Source organism: Gadus morhua, chromosome 5 (genome assembly GCF_902167405.1).
Source record: "Gadus morhua chromosome 5, gadMor3.0, whole genome shotgun sequence".
Classification (NCBI taxonomy): Eukaryota; Metazoa; Chordata; class Actinopteri; order Gadiformes; family Gadidae; genus Gadus; species Gadus morhua.
The window spans coordinates 24,708,242-24,730,503 of NC_044052.1; the positions used below are offsets into that span (position 1 = coordinate 24,708,242).

Below are 22,262 nucleotides of genomic sequence, written 5' to 3' on the forward strand. Positions count from 1 at the left end.
CTTTATGGACATGCCATAATGCTGAAATAAAACTAAACTAAATATGGGGAACAGAATAAATGATCTTAGCATACAAACCGTATGATTTACGAAAAGAAAAGCTAAAGAAAACAGAGAAAAACACTGTTTTGCCCAGTCACAGGGACAACACTGAAACAGTGTCATGAGGCTGAGAGGCCTCAGCCAGCGCTCTGGAACCCACCGTGCCCTCCCCCTCCCTCTATTGTCATCATCATCACCCTCATCATCATCATCAACCACATCATCATCGCCTAGGCGACCGTGATCATGTCAGAAGGTCCCCACAGGAGAGTCAGTTTTACGTTACCGTGTGTGTGTGTGTGTGTGTGTGTGGGAGGGGGGGGGGGGGGGGGGGTCAGAGAGGTTAAGGGGAGCTCATTTCCCGGACTCTTTATGGGGGGTCTCTGGAGACCGCTGCTCTTCATAAGCATGAACGAGTCCAGCTGGTTGTAACCGGACTGAGGGGACATGTCCCAGCTCTCACACACACACACACACACACACACACACACACACACACACACACACACACACACACACACACACACACACACACACACACACACACACATGTACGCACACACACACACACACATAAACATGTACGCACGCACGAACGCACGCACACACACATATAAACATGTGCACACAAACACACACATATGCTGTGCACACACACACGCACGCACACAGCCATGCCAAGCTAATTCAGACCCAGGAAGGAGGTGTGGTGGACCTCTCATCTGCCCTCTCTGCATCAGCCCGTAGAGGACGGCTCGTTGGCTACAGTGAGGGCCGGTTCTGTGTCTGCACTTGCAATCCCTGGGCTGCATTTGTTCAGTTTTATCTTCTGGCTGTCGTGGTGTCTTCAGAAGTTTGGTTTTATACCTTGTAAGGGGAGAATTGGACTATGAGTCATAACATGTTATTTTTCTTCTATCGTTTTCTTTGTATACCTGGTGCTATTTCTTTTCCAATTATTATTTTAGTTTGGATGACCGAGCACAAAGATTGAACTGGCTCTCTGCCCTTGGAGGTTCAGAATGGGTTCAACTATTCAACATTTTTGTCTACAAAGTGCTAGAATGCTCCTTAATGCTGGTTAAATGTCAATTGCCTCCATGATATCAACCAATTAGTCATTTAATTCTGGTTGAGTTATCCACTGAGCTTTAAGCACTGAAGTGTGAGAGTCCGTTCTCTGGAAGACTTTCATTGAACTGATTATTATTGCATATTGTACATGAATTCTCTGTCTCTTCTTTTATCTCTCTCGTTCTCTCGTTCTCTCGTTCTCTCTCTCTCTCGTTCTCTCTCTCTCTCTCTCTCTCTCTCTCTCTCTCTCTCTCTCTCTCTCTCTCTCTCTCTCTCTCTCTCTCTCTCTCTCTCTCTCTCTCTCTCTCTCTCTCTCTCTCTCTCTCTCTCTCTCTCTCGTTCTCTCTCTCTCTCTCTCCTCTCTCTCTCTCTCTCTCTCTCTCTCTCTCTCTCTCTCTCTCTCTCTCCCCCCCCCTCTCTCCCCCCCCCCCCCCCCCCCCAGGTCCACCTGCGTTCTGCGGAGCGGTTGCGGTCCCTCTGCTGTGCCAACCGGGGGACGTTCATCAAGGTGGGGCAGCACCTGGGCGCCCTGGACTACCTGCTCCCCGGGGAGTACACCTCCACCCTGAGGGTGCTGCACAGCCGCGCGCCCCAGAGCAGCATGGACCAGATCCAGCAGGTCATCAGGGAGGACCTGGGCAAGGAGGTGGGCGGTGTGTGTGTGTGTGTGTGTGTGTGTGTGTGTGTGTGTGTGTGTGTGTGTGTGTGTGTGTGTGTGTGTGTGTGTGTGTGTGTGTGTGTGTGTGTGTGTGTGTGTGTGTGTGCGTTGACTCATTGTGTGTGTATCTGTGTGTGGTTCTGGCCCGGTCCCCACCTTGCAGCAACTCATCTGACGCCCTCTGCATGACCAGAAGGACGTACTCATTCATCTGCCAATGGCGTTATATGAATGTGGATCAAAGTTATCCAATTGTTGTATGTGGCTTTTTATCCAGGGGTGCCTGAACATTTTGAAACGCCCATAAAGATCTAAACTCTCGGTGAATGGGTCCGGTCTTGGTTGGTTCTGTCTGGTTTTGAATTCATCTTCTTCTTCTCAGTGTGGGCAGCCTAGGTGACCTGGCTGCATCGCTGCCTCCCACTGGTCAGAAACAACATTGCATTTGCGAACAGAGATGATGTCCGTCTTGTGGGTCCATGAGTCGCGTGTGAAGAGGCATTCTGACGCCAGGGTTGAGCTGACGAGAGCGGAGCTGGTTGGATCGTGTGTGTTGACCAGATGAGGGCAGGAGCCAGTGTCTGCTGGGTTAAGGGTAGTACGGTTCGTCAGAACAATGGACCCTCTTTGCTTCAGTGTTTGTGTTTGGCGGTGCCTGTTTACCGTGGTTTGGTCCTGGGTGATGTTTAGCTGTGGTTGCTATAACGACGTTGTCGCCCTGTGTTTGTTGGAGAGCTGCTGTTCCCGTGGCAGGTGAGCAGGCTGGCCGTAGAGCCGGGACTCGCTCCAGTGGGGCGACAAACAGCCGGCGGGCCCCTGACCAAGCCCTCCTTTAATGCAGAGCACTTCAGGTTCCTGGTTCTCTGTTTATTCACCGCTGATTCACTCACACTCAAAACAACCGAGATCCCCTTTCCGCTACAAGAGGCCACCAGAGCAGCGACAGTGTTGTGGCTCGTCTGCGACTGCCTTGCTCGTCCGACGGGGACATGATGTGAGCGGGGAGAGGTACAGGAGGCCGCATGCAGGCTGGCCTCAGATGATCCGCAGTCCACAGCTGTACACGCGCTGCGTGTACGCATCCAGCCGGCTCTCTCTGGAAAGCCGGTTGTTATGACAGGGCTCTCAGAGGCCGGCTGAGACGAGGTAATTGTTGTGTTATTCTGGGATACTCAGCTTTGCTCCCGTTTCCTTCAGGAGCTGTGTGAGGGGTGTGTGTGTGTGTGAGGGGTGTGTGTGTGTGTGTGAGGGGTGTGTGTGCGTGTGAGGGGGAGTGTGTGCGTGTGAGGGGGAGTGTGTGTGTGTGTGTGTGTGTGTGCGGGGGAGTGTGTGTGTGTGTGTGTGTGGGGGGGGGGGGGGTCTGCCTCTGTGTGTATGCAGGGTTTATTTGTGTGCACGTGGAAGCGTGTGCTTCATCATTTTTGTGTGCGTGCGTGTGTGTACTTCTCATTATGTTCCCAAAGCGGCGTGGGGCCTGTCATGGTGAGATGGGTTCAGTGCAGCCGAACAGCGCCGACTCCACCCCGGTGGTGTAGAGCGGGACAGCGGGCCGGGGGAGAACGCACAGTGTGGACCCCTCTGATCAAATACAAGATCACTAACCAGATGATGTCACCCATAGTCCCTCCAGAAAGTCCACTGGCGCAAAACGATTAACACTGGAGTCTGCCCAGAGCCCAACCCGGGTCAGGACCCCGAGACCACCGGACCCTTACCCGGGTCAGGACCCCGAGACCACCAGACCCTTACCCGGGTCAGGACCCCGAGACCACCGGACCCTTATCCGGGTCAGGACCGCGAGACCACCGGACCCTTACCCGGGTCAGGACCCCTAGACCACCGGACCCTTACCCGGGTCAGGACCCCTAGACCACCGGACCCTTACCCGGGTCAGGACCCCTAGACCACCGGACCCTTACCCGGGTCAGGACCCCTAGACGACTGGACCCTTACCTGGGTTAGGACCCCTAGACGACCGGACTCTTACCCGGGTTAGGACCCCTAGACGACCGGACCCTTACCCGGGTCAGGACCCCGAGACCACCGGACCCTTACCCGGGTTTGGACCCCTAGACCACCGGACCAACGCACATCTTTCAAGTTGGTCCTAATGTAAGATTGAAAGGTATGGATCCCATATTCTAGAGACATATTGTACACGTTAACATGTTAATATGCAGTCCGTTGTCTCGTTGTTGGTAGTCCGTTCATCAATCACTATCTTCTGTGTCAATCTCAATCCACACAAGGAGGTAAACGAACTCAAGGTAATTATGAGTTAAGAAGTGATAATCCATCACGTGGTTCTCAAATGTTATATTGCTCACTTGGTTGAATAACCGTTATGTTGTAATGAGAATGTTAACCCTCACCGGGAAAACTACCGTAACCTGGTTACTCCCCCTTAACCAGGAGTAGCCAAGCATGTCAACACACTCATGATTGGTGACATGGGACTGAAAATGGAGAATCCTTATAAGCGGGTCATTTAAATCAATGGTGAAAGGGTTAGGCCGTCTCCAAGATGAAGAGCACAGTGGGGAGAACATGAACCCGGACGGAGGCCGTCCTGCGGGCTGCCGGGCTCCTAGTCCCCTCAGAAGCAGTAGAATGAAGCTTCCCCTTGGAACCAATAACACACTATGTTGCTGCATACATTTCACACACACAAACGCACACACACGCACACACATTCAGGCGCACACATTAACGTGTGCAAACTGGTGTGTGACACAACCACAGAATAAACCCTTGTAGCTAGTTTGGTTAGTTCATTAATAGTGCATCATGTTGGCACAAAACGTCACCCTGTGTGTGTGTGTGTGTGTGTGTGCGTGGGCTGGGCGATATGGGTCAAAAGGAATATCTCGATATTTTTTTACTATATCTCGATACACGATATATATCTCGATATATTTTGAATCTCCTCTAGAGCACATCATAAATGCTCGATTCAACCATGTCTGGCATAATGTTACGTCAGTAATAATTCTAGTATTCCTGAAATATAAATCTGCATGTAGATTACATGAAACAACATATTGTTTAAACTCATTAGTGCTTTGTATTGGAACAATTTAGAACTTGCACATAAGAAAAGGAAAATCACAGCAAGTTAGATTTACCAACACAGCATTTATTCAAACCGTTAATTGTTTATTAACTGTTAATAATAATTATTATATATACACTGCCGGACGACGGATCCAATGCTATTCTTTTTCAAAACCAAATCCTCAGTTTCCATCCTTTTTTCTCTCTCTGGCTGTTCTCACTCACCGGTCGGAGGTACACACACCTACAGCAGCGCGCCGTCCAGACTACGTCACACACGCGCGTCCATGAGAATCTCGCGGACTCGCAACGGGCGGGGGGAGTGAGTGTGTTTGTGCCATTGCATGTCTTTACCTTTTGTGGAGGAGGGAGAGACGTCGGAGGCACACAGAACTTTTGGCCGTGATATTATACAATTATATTATATTATATACTATTATATATAGAGCTCCGGGAGTCGCAAACGGCAACAATCACTTTCTCCTCCATGCTGCAGTTCACCCCGGACTGCACTGCACTGAGTTTGACGGTTGAACGCTGATTGGCTGTTTACGTTAACTTACACATGTCACTCAGTGGCCACGCTGTTGAACGCTGATTGGCTGTCATCACGAGAAATTAAAATACATTTCAACTCGAGCGAATTTGTCGCGCCACAAATCCTTCGCGCTCGCCTGTGCACGGCGATAGTGTGGCGCGACAAATCAAAACTTGTTGCCGGTTTTCTCTCGCGAAGAATTCGCCCGATACGCGTCTTCGTTCACTTTATATGGGATTTTGTCGCCCCGTCGCATTTGGTGTGAACGCACAATGAGTATGCCGGCGGCGGCAAAAATAAACAGATTACGTGCCAATTTGTATTCGATGCTCGCGACAAGGGCATTTTATACTTCCCCTGGAGAACATCTCGCGATACATCGCATATATTCGATATATCGCCCAGCCCTAGCGTGCGTGTGCGTGCGTGTGTGTGTGCATGCGTGCGAGATTTGTTAAATATTTGCGTGAGTTATCACTTCTGGTTCAAAACACTTCCTACTTTGGTAATATGTCTGCTTGACAAGATGTCCTCAATGTTTGATTGTATTATATGACGCTACTGAAATTGGTCTAAACTAATTTGCTGTTACAATGCAGTGTCAGCACCCATTGTGTATATTCATATGCAGTATAATTAATCTAACAAATAGTATCCTCCTCATAAAGTAGACACGCGCGCAAAAACATACCTGACTGCTGGCCCATGGCCGTCCCACAGAGACCAAGGCCTCGCCAGTTCTTTTTTGTCCATATGGGACACACCCACACACACACGCACGCGCACACACAAATACACACAGTCACACACAAACACACAGTCACACAGTTTCCTATGTTTCATGTACACCGTTGGAGCCAGGGGCTTCGTTGACTCATTTTAAACATAATTTCCAGATCAGGTTGCATCCGTCTCCATACACTTTTACTTTTAATTCTTTTTTAAATGTTCTGCGTCTGCTTTTCCATCTCCACCTATGATGATTTTATTCAGATTCTCTGTATCGATCAGTTTCTCAGACGGGGACTAGTTGATGGAGAAGGGAAGGCCAGCTGCTGAGCCCCCCCTCCAGTGGGAGTGACAGCGAGTGTCAGCTGTACAGTACACGTCTCCCTTTATGGGGGGTATGAATTTGGTTTGATTTCTGACAATATCTGCTTGTGAATGATATCGCGCATGAAAAGGGCCCTAATTTAGCTCCGCTTCCCACCAATAGAGGCTGTGGGAGCCAATGACGTCCCCCCCCCCCCCCCCCCCCCCCCCCCCCACCCCCCTGCTTCGTTAGCTGGAGAAGAAGCGGCGCTGATGAGCCCTTAGCGCTCTGAGACACGTGGACGCCTTTCATTCCTCAGCATCCACTTCCTCTGAAGGGCTCACGTGTGTTCCTCTGGGCTCCTTTATAGGCCCTCTGATAGGCTCTCTGATCGGCTCGGGACCAGCGCTGGTTTCTCCTGTAGCTCTGAGGGGACCAGCGCTGGTTTCTCCTGTAGCTCTGAGGGGACCAGCGCTGGTTTCTCCTGTAGCTCTGAGGGGACCAGTGCTGGTTTCTCCTGTAGCTCTGTGGCGACCAGCGCTGGTTTCTCCTGTAGCTCTGAGGGGACCAGCACTGGTTTCTCCTGTAGCTCTGAGGGGACCAGCGCTGGTTTCTCCTGTAGCTCTGATGGGGACCAGCACTGGTTTCTCCTGTAGCTCTGATGGGGACCAGCGCTGGTTTCTCCTGTAGCTCTGAGGGAACCAGCGCTGGTTTCTCCTGTAGCTCTGTGGGGACCAGCGCTGGTTTCTCCTGTAGCTCTTAGGGGACCAGCGCAGGTTTCTCCTGTAGCTCTGATGGGGACCAGCGCTGGTTTCTCCTGTAGCTCTGAGGGGAGCAGCGCTGGTTTCTCCTGTAGCTCTGATGGGGATCAGCGCTGGTTTCTCCTGTAGCTCTGATGGGGATCAGCGCTGGTTTCTCCTGTAGCTCTGAGGGGACCAGCGCTGGTTTCTCCTGTAGCTCTTAGGGGACCAGCGCTGGTTTCTCCTGTAGCTCTGATGGGGACCAGCGCTGGTTTCTCCTGTAGCTCTGAGGGGACCAGCGCTGGTTTCTCCTGTAGCTCTGAGGGGACCAGCGCTGGTTTCTCCTGTAGCTCTGAGGGGACCAGCGCTGGTTTCTCCTGTAGCTCTGAGGGGACCTGCGCTGGTTTCTCCTGTAGCTCTGAGGGGACCAGAGCTGGTTTCTCCTGTAATTCTGAGGGGACCAGCGCTGGTTTCTCCTGTAGCTCTGATGGGGATCAGCGCTGGTTTCTCCTGTAGCTCTGAGGGGACCAGCGCTGGTTTCTCCTGTAGCTCTGATGGGGACCAGCGCTGGTTTCTCCTGTAGCTCTGAGGGGACCAGCGCTGGTTTCTCCTGTAGCTCTGAGGGGACCAGCGCTGGTTTCTCCTGTAGCTCTGAGGGGACCAGCGCTGGTTTCTCCTGTAGCTCTGAGGGGACCAGCGCTGGTTTCTCCTGTAGCTCTGATGGGACCAGCGCTGGTTTCTCCTGTAGCTCTGAGGGGACCAGCGCTGGTTTCTCCTGTAGCTCTGTGGGGACCAGCGCTGGTTTCTCCTGTAGCTCTGATGGGGACCAGTGCTGGTTTCTCCTGTAGCTCTGAGGGGACCAGCGCTGGTTTCTCCTGTAGCTCTGAGGGGACCAGCGCTGGTTTCTCCTGTAGCTCTGAGGGAACCAGCGCTGGTTTCTCCTGTAGCTCTGTGGGGACCAGCGCTGGTTTCTCCTGTAGCTCTGAGGGGACCAGCGCTGGTTTCTCTTGTAGCTCTGATGGGGACCAGCGCTGGTTTCTCCTGTAGCTCTGATGGGGATCAGCGCTGGTTTCTCCTGTAGCTCTGAGGGGACCAGCGCTGGTTTCTCCTGTAGCTCTGAGGGGACCAGCGCTGGTTTCTCCTGTAGCTCTGATGGGGACCAGCGCTGGTTTCTCCTGTAGCTCTGAGGGGACCAGCGCTGGTTTCTCCTGTAGCTCTGATGGGGACCAGCGCTGGTGAATGTGTTAATGTGCTGGTGGTGAATGTGGTGATGGTGAATGTGGTGGTGGTGAATGTGTTAATGTGATAGTGGTGAATGTGTTAATGCGCTGGTGGTGAATGTGTTAATGTGCTGGTGAATGTGTTAATGTCGGGCCCAGCCACCTGTCTGTTGCTGTTCTTTATCTGGTGTCTGGGTTCCGGTGCGTATTGAAATGCTGCTGAGCATTATGGGATGGAGGGTCTCAGGTGAATCCAATCCCCCGGTTGGCAGACTCTGTTCTGGGAGGCTGCCCTGTGGACACGCTCCCTTAGAGGAACCTGAACCCCTAATCCACCAGGCACCCCGATCCCCTCGGAGTGAAACAAGCCTTAAATATAAACCTCCACCCCCACCTCCACACCCTTCCACCTCCACCCTCCACCTCCACCCTCCACCTCCACACCCTCCACCTCCACCCTCCACCTCCACCCTCCACCCTCCACCCCCACCTCCACACCCTTCCACCTCCACCCTCCACCTCCACCCTCCACCTCCTCCACCTCCACCCTCCACCTCCACCCTCCACCTCCACACCCTCCACACCCTCCACCTCCACCCTCCACTTCCACCCTCCACCTCCACCCTCCTCCACCTCCACCCTCCACCTCCTCCACCACCTCCACACCCTTCCACCTCCACCCTCCACCTCCACCCTCCACCTCCACACCCTCCACCTCCTCCACCTCCACCTCCACACCCTTCCACCTCCACCCTCCACCTCCACCCTCCACACCCTCCACCTCCTCCACCTCCACACCCTCCACCTCATCCACCTCCACCTCCACACCCTTCCACCTCCACCCTCCACCTCCACCTCCACCACCTCCACCTCCACACCCTCCACCTCCACACCCTCCACCTCCTCCACCTCCTCCACCTGCACCTCCACACCTCCACCTCCACACCCTCCTCCTCCACCTCCACCTCCACACCTCCACATCCTCCACCTCCTCCACCTCCACCTCCACACCCTCCACCTCCTCCACCTCCACACCCTCCACCTCCACCTCCTCCACCTCCACACCCTCCACCTCCACCTCCTCCACCTCCACACCCACCACCTCCACCTCCACACCCTCCACCTCCACACCCTCCACCTCCACACCCTCCACCTCCACACCCTCCACCTCCACACCCTCCACCTCCACACCCTCCACCTCCACCCTCCACCTCCACCTCCACACCCTCCACCTCCACCTCCTCCACCTCCACACCCTCCACCTCCACACCCTCCACCTTCATACCCTATACTGGGACTTCTTATACCAGTGGTGGACCCCTACTGGGACTTCATATACCAGTGGTGGACCCCTACTGGGACTTCATATACCAGTGGTGGACCCCTACTGGGACTTCATATACCAGTGGTGGACCCCTACTGGGACTTCATATACCAGTGGTGGACCCCTACTGGGACTTCATATACCAGTGGTGGACCCAGGCATGAGATCCAGGAAGGGAACCACAATCATACTCAGAAGTTCTAGAATTGGTCCTCAATCTTAAACCTTCGCCTGTGATGATAGATTCTCTATTTCTGATGAGGTAAACAAATCCTGATCTTTATTTGACCAAAGAGACAATGGAAAGAAAATATTCCCTTTCCTACACTGAAAAATGATTTCCTATCGGGTGTATCTCTGTCTTTCTCTCCCCCTCTCTCCCCCTCTCTCTGTCTCTCTCTCCCCCTCTCCCTCTCTCCCTCTCTCCCTCTCTCCCCCTCTCTCTCTCTCTCTCCCTCTCCCTCCCACCCTCCTCCGCGCTGCCAGGCCACAGGGGCCATTTTGTTTGTGCCATAACTCATTTTTTGGGAGCGTCTGTCGTTGGGTAACCCGCCCCCTGGGCCCCCACCCACACCGCTCATTAGCATATTCATTAACTCCAGGGCTAGGGTTAGCCTAGCGGCCACCGGTTGCTCTGGCGTGGATGTGAGCCCCGGGCAGAGAGCCGGGACACAAAGGGGTGGGAGGAATGAGGGGTGTTTGTAGTTGTTGAACGAATGCTGAATGTTTTCCGTCCTGAAACGTGAGTCCATCCATCCTGAGAGCCGCGTCCTCAAAGGGGACCGCGTGTGGAACCGGAGCACGCGGTTCCGTCTCCCTGGGCCGGTTCCGTCTCCCGGTTCCGTCTCCCGGTTCCGCCTCCCGATTCCGTCTCCCGGTTCCGTCTCCCGGTTCCGTCTCCCGGTTCCGTCTCCTGGTTCTCCGGTTCTCCCGTGAGGGCGTCTGACAGCAGTTCAGCGGCGTCGGCCACAGAGACAATTTGCTACCGTTTAGCGTGTTAGCATAATGAGCGACTCAGCTGTTGTCACGCCGGCTCCGCTTCCATAATTCATCCTCCACTGCCCCCACCTGGGGGGGGGGTCATGTTGGCTCTCCCTCTGACAAGCCACATTGTGTTTGTATTAGCCTCATTTTTATTTGCTCTGGGATTTGTTATGTTTCAAAAGGCAGGGGGGGGGGCGCCATGGCAACGGCACCCTTTTAGAGTCGGGCGGGTTAATGTGCGGGAGCGACGCGGGCGACCTTTCCCTCGTTAACCTGTGCCAGCCGCATATTAATGAGCGCCGCAGAAAGTTATCCGACGGAGGCACCCCGAGCTCATGCTCTTAATCATGGTAATTAGGGCCAGGCGTTCGTTAAATAATGCCTCAGGATTCATATTTGCGGAGTCCCTTAATTGCTTCAGGAGCTTGTGTTTGTGTTCAAAGAGCCGATAGAGGGTCTCTATTGTACAGCTGCATTGATAGCCTGATAGCTGCTAGGTGTGTGGCCCAGACTGAGGCAGAGCCTGCCAGTGCTGCCTCCCATTAGAACGTTTGATTAATGCTGAGATCTAAAAGGGAATTATATCAAATGAGTACACTACCGCTGGAGGGACGCTGCTTTAACCAGGTCGCATGCAGCGCTAACTCTACGTGCTGAGGCTGAACCATATCCTTTACTAACCACCGGTTACTTGGTGAAGAACCGGTTCTTTGGAGCTCTCTGCTGCTGACCCTCTCCAGGTTATGTGATCAGGAGTGATCCCGTTCTCGTTCTAGTAGAGCCTCACCCCCCCCCCTCCCTGTGCTATCTGATGCTGGGGGCCGTAGAGTGAACCCCATCCCCTCATCACTCTGCTCAAACACTTCTCCCTGCAGCGCGTCTGGAGCCCAGCTCCCAGGCCTCGGGCCGGCCGCTGAACGGATGGCTCCGTCTCACTGTTTACACCCAGGAACTCTGAAGGGAAGAAGGATCCACTGGAGGATTAACAATCTGCACCAGACTTTCTGCCGCTATGAGGTCGTTGCTCCCTTCTTTACCGACCGGGGGGGGTCAGGGGGATCGATGGGTGCCAGGGGGCGCGCACACACACACACACACACACACACACACACACACACACACACACACACACAAGCTCAGCAATAGACTGAAGACTAAACCATTTCCCCTTCGGTGGCTCCTTGAAAAGCCACCAAGCAGAGACTAATATCCTCCAAAAGGAACAGCGATGGGTCCAAGCAGTGCCTCAGCGACAGTGATGCTCCTACTGCTCACTAGGGCAGGAAACGACTGCTACAGGGATGGCCGTAGGACCTGATTACTGCATGGTACTGAGGACCTGATTACTGCATGGTACTGAGGACCTGATTACTGCATGGTACTGAGGACCTGATTACTGCATGGTACTGAGGACCTGATTACTGCATGGTACTGAGGACCTGATTACTGCATGGTACTGAGGACCTGATTACTGCATGGGACTGAGGACCTGATTACTGCATGGTACTGAGGACCTGATTACTGCATGGTAGTGAGGACCTGATTACTGCATGGTACTGAGGACCTGATTACTGCATGGTACTGAGGACCTGATTACTGCATGGTACTGAGGACCTGATTACTGCATGGTACTGAGGACCTGATTACTGCATGGTACTGAGGACATGATTACTGCATGGTACTGAGGACCTGATTACTGCATGGTAGTGAGGACCTGATTACTGCATGGTACTGAGGACCTAATTTGCTACATTCTACAATATAGTCAAAGGTCACTGGAAACTCATGCATGCATGTCTGATAACGTTGTTTGAAATGTACATGTTAAAGAGTGTATTTGTTTGTTTGGTATTTATTGGGTGTTTATATGCAGCCCACTTACAAGGGAGTGTGTGTGTGTGTGTGTGTGTGTGTGTGTGTGTGTGTCTGTGTGTGTGTGTGTGTGTGTGTGTGTGTGTGTGAGAACAGCTGGGGCTACTTTGGTATTCATAGAGTTTGTTCCCTGGTCTGTTTTACAGTCTTAGAATCAGCGATGAACATCTTGCACTGGGCAGTTGAAATGGAGAGTGAGAGAGGGAGAGGGATTTAGTTTCTCCCAGTGCAGAGTAGACGAGAACAGCTAGCTTGACGAGAACAGCTAGCTTGACACCCTACAGACTGTAGGGTTATAGAGGTCGAGGGAGGAGGGGGAGGAGGAGGAGGAGGGGGAGGAGGAGGAGCTACAGGAGGAGGAGGGGGAGGGGGAGGAGGAGGAGGAGGAGGAGGAGGAGGAGGGAGAGGAGGAGGAGGAGGGGGGCGAGGAGGAGGAGAGGAGGAGGAGGGGGAGGAGGGGGAGCTGGGGGAGGGGGAGGAGGAGGAGGAGGGAGAGGAGGTGGAGGAGGAGGAGGTAGATAACGGTGGAGTCTGATGAGGAGGAGGAGGAAGAAGAGTGCGGTGCTGGAGATAATCACACCATCAGGTCCATTGTCCCGGTCAGCTGCAGCCAGCTGCAGAGCTCGGTCTTTTGTCTTGAACACAAGTGTGTCGTTCCAGAGGTGCCTCTGCTCTCTGCCGCCGTGTAAACTTCCTGCTATCATCCTCTCTTTAAAGCCTCGTGGTCTTCTGTCGTTGTTCTCCCTGGTGTGTGGGTGGGCGGGGCGCATGGGTCCCCAGAAACACCTGTTGATCCGAAAACACACCAACACAGACTGTCAGCCATTTTGGATGGTACCCCATCCCTCTATTTTCTCTCTCCCTCCCTCCCTCCCTCCCTCCCTCCCTCCCTCCCTCCCTCCCTCCCTCTCTCTCTCTCTCTCTCTACAAGGTAAGGGGGGGGTGGATGAAGGAGCAATCAGCAGTCGTTTTGCGTATGAGGGGGGCGGGGGGGGCTCGGTCTGACTACGGCACTGTTCTGTGTGTTGTTGTTATGGTGTGTGTGTGTGTAGGAGTGTGTCTGTATGAATGTGTCTTTGTCTGTGTGCCTACAATCTTTGTGTTATATATGTATGTAATTGCATAACTTACATGGCTTTGTTTGTGTGTGTAGAAAGACAGATCACACACGCAGACGCACACACACGCAGACGCACACACACGCAGACGCACACACACGCAGACGCAGTGCTGCTGTGGGCTCCTGTAAGTGAGGAGGAGAAGCTCCGTGGCACTACTTGTGCTCCTATTGTTTGATCACACTGAACGGCCCCCTGATCTCGAGGGACGAGAGGTGCAGTAAATAGATGGACGGACACTGTACTGCGTGACCTGAAGGCAGACACAATGCAGAAGGTCTGCACGGTGATTGTTCTAGTCCATCATACCAAGAGAATCTTTTTTTTTAAATTTATATCACATTCCAAAAATGTATAAGCACAACGGCGACAATTTTTTTTTAAATAAAATATCATGATAAGCAGTCTGCTCCATTCATATCCTGTTTTTGTCCCTGATACCTTCGAGTTCCTCACAGACTTAGGAAACGGTAGGTAGGTTGAAGAATGATTGGATGTGGGTATTCTGAGGGTTCTTACTCTTTCAGGCATGCAACAACTCTTGAGCTTGAAGTCAAACACCCACCAAGAACATGGAGAAGGTGGCTCACATGGCCAGGCTCAGCAAGGTATTACATGCTGTGGGTTTGTGGAAGGCTCATGTCCTTAACCACAAAGCATTTCAAAATTACAGACCGACAAAACGATTCATGTGTCGTACGTGAACTGGCCGAGGCCCCTGCTAGGCCAGGCTACACAACAGAACCATGCATGTTCATTGTGCTTAATAATGCCCCTCCGTCCACCCGTCAGGCGGACGGCAGCACCCGCTCTGAACTTATGTAACGTGTCAGCGGGTTGTGGCGGCAATCAGCACATGAACGATTCTAGCTTCGCTTTGTGCCTCCCAGCTACTGTTGGACGGTACAGTGCCCAGCCTTTCTGTTGGATGACATCGCTCATTGGTCTCTGTGGCACGTTTATCTACCCCCCCCCGCCAACCCCTGTATGTGTGCCTCCCCCCCCCCCCCCCCCCGCCAACCCGTGTATGTGTGCCTCCCCTCCCCCCCCCCCCCCCTGTATGTGTGCCTTAAAAAGAAAAATGCTCTTCTCCCTGGACCATTCTGCACCCCCCCCTGATGGAAGTGTCAGTGTTGTGCTGTGGGGGGGGGGGGCGCAGGCCGCAGCTTGTCTAGATAAGGTTACAGGGGGGGGGGGGGGTTCCCTAAGCAGTCATCCTCTTATCTGATCGCTTTACGGAAGAAGGAAATGTCAGGTCAGCGCACGCCGCCGCTGCCGCAGCGTGTCAGAGCGAGGGGGGGAGGTGGGGCAGTGAGGAGGTGGGGGGGGGGAGGAGGTGGGGGAGGGAGGAGGTGGGGGAGGAGGTGGGGGAGGGAGGAGGTGGGGGAGGGGAAGAGATGGGGAGGGGAGGGGGGGAGGTGGGGGAGGATGCGGGGGGGGGGGGGGGGGGGGGGGGGGAGGACAATAATGACCTGGTGTGACGGCTCCGGCACTAAAGACGGACCTCGCCCCCCGCCTCAAAAAAAAAAGTGTGTTTGGATTCCTTTGGCATGTACAAATGTTCATGAAGAGAAACATTAAACATTTCAAAACATAAAAAAGCATCAAAATGGTGCAGGGGTTTGGGCAGACCATGCATCTCTGAGGTGATTAGTGCCTGGCACACAACACTGTATAAATTAGAAGATACAAGAAGTTATTTCAACCTTCACCCCATCACCGCCCCATCTCAGAGCTTAGCAGCCTTCCCTCAATGCTGTCAGGGTACACACACACACACACACACACACACACACACACACACACACACACACACACACACACACACACACACACACACACAGGTGTACGTACATAAGGTTAGTCAGGCTGTGTGAGTGTGTGTGTATCTTTGTCTCTGTGAATGTGTTTCTCCATGTGTGTGTGTGTGGGGGTTTTCGTAATATGCATCGACTCCTTTCTAATGAATTTAAATCCCCAGCGATGCCTCCTTAACCTTCAGACCCCCAAACAATTACTGTGTGTGTGTGTGTGTGTGTGTGTGTGTGCGCGCATGTATGTGTTTCCAGTGTGTCATGCTTCTGGGAATCGGTGTGTGTGCGTGGTTCATCAGTGCGTGGCAGCGGGCCCCTGGGGGTTCAGTCAGTCCTGGGGTTCAGTCAGTCCTGGGATTCAGTCCTGGGGTTCAGTCCTGGGGGTTCAGTTCTGGGGGCTCAGTCCTGGGATTCAGTCCTGGGGTTCAGTCCTGGGGGTTCAGTCCCGGGGGTTCAGTCCTGGGGTTCAGTCAGTCCTGGGGGTTCAGTCCTGGGGGTTCAGTCCTGGGGTTCAGTATTGGGGTTCACTCCTGGGGTTCAGTATTGGGGTTCAGTCCTGGGGGTTCAGTCCTGGGGTTCAGTATTGGGGTTCACTCCTGGGGTTCAGTATTGGGATTCAGTCCTGGGGTTCAGTCCTGGGGGTTCAGTTCTGGGGGCTCAGTCCCGGGGGTTCAGTCCTGGGGTTCAGTATTGGGGTTCACTCCTGGGGTTCAGTATTGGGGTTCAGTCCTGGGGGTTCAGTCCCGGGTGTCGTTTCCCGCCCGCCCCTAATACACCCTAATAACAAACACTGAGCCCCCCGATTACCTCCGTGTTCTGAAACACATCCTGACCTCATCAACATATTAAACCATCTTTACTAAACTGGGGTTCATTCCTCAGTGCAGTAGGACACACTGAATCCTAAAACTACTGTCGGTGTCACAACAATACGGCCTAACCGCTGTCACCCCTTAACGAGCAGATCACACTCAAAGGGGTCGGGTCATCCATGTGTTCTGTGTCGTTGTGTCTGGTGGATGAGGGGCAGTACACCCAGAGCCCCCCTGCTGCTCTCCCTGGCCGCCTCAGACTGCTCTGTACTGCTGAACGACTGGGAGGCAGCAGTGTTTCTGCCTGGCCCCTCCTCTGCCTGGCCCCTCCTCTGCCTGGCCCCTCCCCTGGCCCCTCCTCTGCCTGGCCCCTCCTCTGCCTGGCCCCTCCTCTGCCTGGCCCCTCCCCTGGCCCCTCCTCTGCCTGGCCCCTCCTCTGCCTGGCCCCTCCTCTGCCTGGCCCCTCCTCGGCTCCGCCTGGCCCCTCCCCTCCTCCGCTTGGCCCCTCCCCTCCTCTGCATGGCCCCTCCCCTCCTCTGCCTGGCCCCTCCCCTCCTCTGCCTGGCCCCTCCCCTCCTCTGCCTGGCCCCTCCTCTGCCTGGTCCCTCCTCTGCTCTGCCTGGCCCCTCCTCTGCTCTGCCTGGCCCCTCCTCTGCCTGGCCCCTTCTCTGCTCTGGCCCCTCCTCTGCCTGGCCCCTCCTCTGCCTGGCCCCTCCTCTGTCTGGCCCCTCCCCTCCTCTGCCTGGCCCCTCCCCTCCTCTGCCTGGCCCCTCCTCTGCCTGGCCCCTCCTCTGCCTGGCCCCTCCTCTGCCTGGCCCCTCCTCTGCCTGGCCCATCCCCTCCTCTGCTCTGGCCCCTCCTCTGCCTGGCCCCTCCTCTGCTCTGGCCCCTCCTCTGCCTGGCCCCTCCTCTGCTCTGGCCCCTCCTCTGCCTGGCCCCTCCTCTGCTCTGGCCCCTCCTCTGCTCTGGCCCCTCCTGGGCTCTGCCTGGCCCCTCCTCTGCCTGGCCCCTCCTCTGCCTGGCCCCTCCATGGCTCTGCCTGGCCCCTCCTCTGCCCTGGCAGGGTGCACCACAGACTCTGGTCCCCAGCCAGTAACTGTCTGTACCTGTCCCCAGAAGCTGCCCAATCGCCATCGGCCCGGCCCGCCCACCCTCCCACCATCTGCTCAGCCGACCCCATGGTCATTCCACGTCTTGACTGGCACGTGTGTGTGTGTGTGTGTGTGTGTGTGTGTGTGTGTGTAAGTGTTTGTAAGCCGTCACCTTTCTGTCTCAGTGTGAGGTTGAGGTTTATCTTGGAGTCAGTGATTAGTATCTGGGTCAAGCCCCAGATACTCTTCTGATTTCCTACGCCAATCCATCCATCCCTCTGTTGCTCTATTTTCCTGATTTACTCTCTCTCTCTCGCCCCCCCTCTCGCCCCCTCTCTCGCCCCCCTCCCCTGTAGATGTCGGAGCTCTTCGTGTCCTTCGAGGAGACCCCCCAGGGGGCGGCCTCGCTGGCCCAGGTGCACCGGGCCGTCCTCCACGACGGGCGCATCGTGGCCGTGAAGGTGCAGCACCCCAAGGTGCAGTCGCAGAGCTCCAAGGACATCCTGGTCATGGAGGTGAGTCCCCCAGGTCCACTGGGACCAGTCAGAGCCCCCCAGGTCCACTGGGACCAGTCAGAGCCCCCAGGTCCACTGGGACCAGTCAGAGCCCCCCAGGTCCACTGGGACCAGTCAGAGCCCCCCAGGTCCACTGGGACCAGTCAGAGCCCCCCCCCCTGGTCCACTGGGACCAGTCAGAGCCCCCCAGGTCCACTGGGACCAGTCAGAGCCCCCCCCCGGTCCATTGGGACCAGTCAGAGCCCCCCAGGTCCACTGGGACCAGTCAGAGCCCCCCAGGTCCACTGGGACCAGTCAGAGCCCCCCAGGTCCACTGGGACCAGTCAGAGCCCCCCCCCCTGGTCCACTGGGACCAGTCAGAGCCCCCCAGGTCCACTGGGACCAGTCAGAGCCCCCCCCCTGGTCCATTGGGACCAGTCAGAGCCCCCCCCCTGGTCCATTGGGACCAGTCAGAGCCCCCCAGGTCCACTGGGACCAGTCAGAGCCCCCCCCCCTGGTCCACTGGGACCAGTCAGAGCCCCCCAGGTCCACTTGGACCAGCAGAGCCCCCCCTCCCAGGGTTATCTGCATCATGTCTTCAAGGTTGTATCAGCGATTCAGGCCAAAACATAATGACTCACTCATCTGACCGACCCTCACATAATGATCTCACTCATCTGACCGACCCTAACATAATGATCTCACTCATCTGACCGACCCTAACATAATGACTCACTCATCTGACCGACCCTAACATAATGATCTCACTCATCCGACCGACCCTAACATAATGATCTCACTCATCTGACCGTTCCTCATGGTCCGCCACTAGAGGACCATGAGGCCGTCAAGAAACGTTCTTACTGGAAGCACCAAACACAGAAGGGAGGGGCCAGCGGGCTCTGCCTGGGATCTCGCTCCAATACCGTCAGAAGGGGACGTCACCCCAACACCGCTGGTCCAACCTTTAATAGATAGATGACCCATCGTCTCCTTATGATCCTACATGCTCAGCCTAGAGGTTGGACTGGCACTGTAGCGTTATCTAAATGAATTTAGTTGTTTCTCTATTTGCAGTGTTACCTAACTGAACTACATCCCTGAAGGTGTTGGTGAGGGCAGTCCATGGCTCTTCCCAGATTTTGCCTTCATGTGGTTGGTGGAGGAGGCCAAGAAGAACATGCCTCTGGAGCTGGACTTCCTCAACGAAGGACGCAACGCAGAGAAGGTGGCCAAGATGCTCGCCCACTTCTCCTTCCTTAAGGTAGGAGTAAAAACATCACGCACACTCAGCTGGTTGTCCCCTGGTTGTCCCCTGGTTGTCCCCTGGTTGTCCCCTGGTTGTCAGCTGGTTGTCAGCTGGTTGTCCGCTGGTTGTCCCCTGGTTGTCCCCTGGTTGTCAGCTGGTTGTCCCCTGGTTGTCAGCTGGTTGTCAGCTGGTTGTCCGCTGGTTGTCCCCTGGTTGTCCCCTGGTTGTCCCCTGGTTGTCCCCTGGTTGTCAGCTGATTGTCAGCTGGTTGTCAGCTGGTTGTCCGCTGGTTGTCCCCTGGTTGTCCCCTGGTTGTCCCTGGTTGTCCCCTGGTTGTCAGCTGGTTGTCCCCTGGTTGTCAGCTGGTTGTCCCCTGGTTGTCCGCTGGTTGTCCCCCTGGTTGTCAGCTGGTTGTCCACTGGTTGTCCCCTGGTTGTCCCCTGGTTGTCAGCTGGTTGTCCCCTGGTTGTCAGCCGGTTGTCCCCTGGTTGTCCCCTGGTTGTCCCCTGGTTGTCAGCTGGTTGTCCCTGGTTGTCCCCTGGTTGTCCCCTGGTTGTCCGCTGGTTGTCAGCTGGTTGTCAGCTGGTTGTCCCCTGGTTGTCAGCTGGTTGTCCCCTGGTTGTCAGCTGGTTGTCCCCTGGTTGTCAGCTGGTTGTCCCCTGGTTGTCAGCTGGTTGTCAGCTTATCGTCCCCTGGTTGTCAGCTGGTTGTCCCCTGGTTGTCCCCTGGTTGTCCCCATGGTTGTCCCCTGGTTGTCCGCCGGTTGTCCGCTGGTTGTCAGCTGGTTGTCCCCTGGTTGTCCCCTGGTTGTCCCCTGGTTAATGGCAGTGACCAGGTTTCTAAACATGCAATGTTATTTGTCATGTAAACAACATAACTGAGGTTTGACATGGTTTTGGGTGGGTGAATTCATTCTGTGCATGCACCTGATATTCATGTAACATCCACCAAGAAATATGCAGAAACACTTTAAGTGCAATATAATTGAATTGTTCGATCAATTGATTGATTGGCTCATGGTAGCGGAGCACTACAGTGGATGGCGTCCACAACCAGTCCACTCAATGTTATCAGATGGATCAATAACCAGTCCACTCAATGTTAACAGATGGATCAATAACCAGTCCACTCAATGTTAACAGATGGATCAATAACCAGTCCCCTCAATGTTATTAGATGGATCAATAACCAGTCCCCTCAAATGTTAATGGCGTCTTGATGATGATGATGATCTCTGGGTACAAGCCACTAGTTAGCGTTTCCCTACCTGCCATGTCTATGTAGACAATAATGGCAAGGTGGTTCTTGTCAATAGTTGAACAAATACAATATAACTATTTAAAATCAAAGATAAACAGAAAGATATTCAGAATATGATGATGAATATCAAAGCCGATGAATTCCCGTGGCACCTTTTGGGGTAATGCCACCGGTTGCCAACGCCAGAAGGAATCCGTTCCAAGAACTAACAGATGTTCCTGCTGGCTGTTATCCAGAGGGTCCCACAGGTAGATGAACTATTAACAAGGCGCTGGTGTTCTCCAGGGCTGTGGAGGGGGGCACCCGGACCACCAGGCCAGGCCCTCTTCTATCGGCTCATTCACCCCCGCAGCTGAGGGTGAGGGGGTGAGGGTGAGAGGGAGCTGGACCAATCCCCCTGAACAGAGCAGCTCAACAACCAGTCGACTCAATGTTAACAGATGGATCAATAACCAGTCCCCTCAATGTTATCAGATGGATCAATAACCAGTCGACTCAATGTTAACAGATGGATCAATAACCAGTCCACTCAATGTTATCAGATGGATCAATAACCAGTCCACTCAATGTTAACAGATGGATCAATAACCAGTCCCCTCAATGTTAACAGATGGATCAATAACCAGTCCCCTCAATGTTAACAGATGGATCAATAACCAGTCCACTCAATGTTATCAGATGGATCAATAACTAGTCCACTCAATGTTATCAGATGGATCAATAACCAGTCGACTCACTGTTAACAGATGGATCAATAACCAGTCCACTCAATGTTATCAGATGGATCAATAACCAGTCGACTCACTGTTAACAGATGGATCAATAACCAGTCGACTCAATGTTATCAGATGGATCAATAACCAGTCCATGGCAGGCGTAGGAAGGCCTGCTGTCCTAAGCTTTAGACCGTAGACGCCTTCATGCACGGCCTTTACCAAAGAGGAAATCACATGACTAGTATTATAAAATATAGGAGGTGGTCAGGATTAACTAAACTATTGATCCATCGCAGGGGGATATACACACACACACACACACACACACACACACACACACACACACACACACACACACACACACACACACACACACACACACACACCGTAACACAGATAGCATCTTATCTGTGGGAACAGAGGGACGCCAGAGCTGTGATGAATTCCCAACATCCCTCTGTGCACGACAGCCAGAGATGTCCATGTGAGCACATGGACAGACACACACACAACACACACACACACAAAGACACACACACACACACATACACACGCACAGAGGGGTTCTGCCTGCCGCTGCACGTGACTCCACAGCGAGACGTCAATCCTGTCGTTCCTCCATGATATGTTTGTCACATTGCTCCTGATGATCCTCCTCCTTCCTCCTCCTCCTCCTCCTCCTCCTCCTCCCCCCCCTCCTCCTCCTCCTCCTCCTCCCTCTCCCCTGTGCCCCCTCCCCCTCCTCCTCCTCCTCCTCCCCCTCCTCCTTCCTCTCCCCTGTGCCCCCCCCCCCTCCTCCTCCTCCCTCTCCCCTGTGCCCCCTCCCCCCCAGGTCCCACAGATCCACTGGATCTCTCCACCAAGAGGATCCTCACCATGGAGTTCGCCCGAGGGCGGGCAGGTCAACGACCGCGACTACATGAGGCGCCACGGCATCAACGTCAACAAGGGTGCCCCTCCCCCCCCCCCCCACTGTACATCAACGTCAACAAGGTGCCCACCCCCCCCCCCACTGTAAATCAACGTCAACAAGGTGCCCCCCCCCCCCTCCCCCCCCCTCACTCACTGTACATCAACGTCAACAAGGTGCACCCCCCCCCCCCCCCCCCCCACTGTACATCACAACGTCAACAAGGTGCCCCCCCCCCCCCCCCGACTGTACATCAACG

General features: G+C 54.4%; 1 protein-coding gene across 1 annotated transcript in view; it reads left to right on the forward strand.

The window, feature by feature from the left end:
• Nucleotides 1-22,262, forward strand: part of adck1 (aarF domain containing kinase 1) — a 71,459-nt gene that overhangs the window by 17,808 nt on the left and 31,389 nt on the right. Inside the window, 7 exon segments of the mRNA XM_030356056.1 lie at nt 1,559-1,762; nt 17,731-17,889; nt 18,975-18,990; nt 18,993-19,132; nt 21,926-21,941; nt 21,944-21,981; nt 21,983-22,043. Of these exon segments, the coding sequence (XP_030211916.1) occupies nt 1,559-1,762; nt 17,731-17,889; nt 18,975-18,990; nt 18,993-19,132; nt 21,926-21,941; nt 21,944-21,981; nt 21,983-22,043 (634 nt within the window).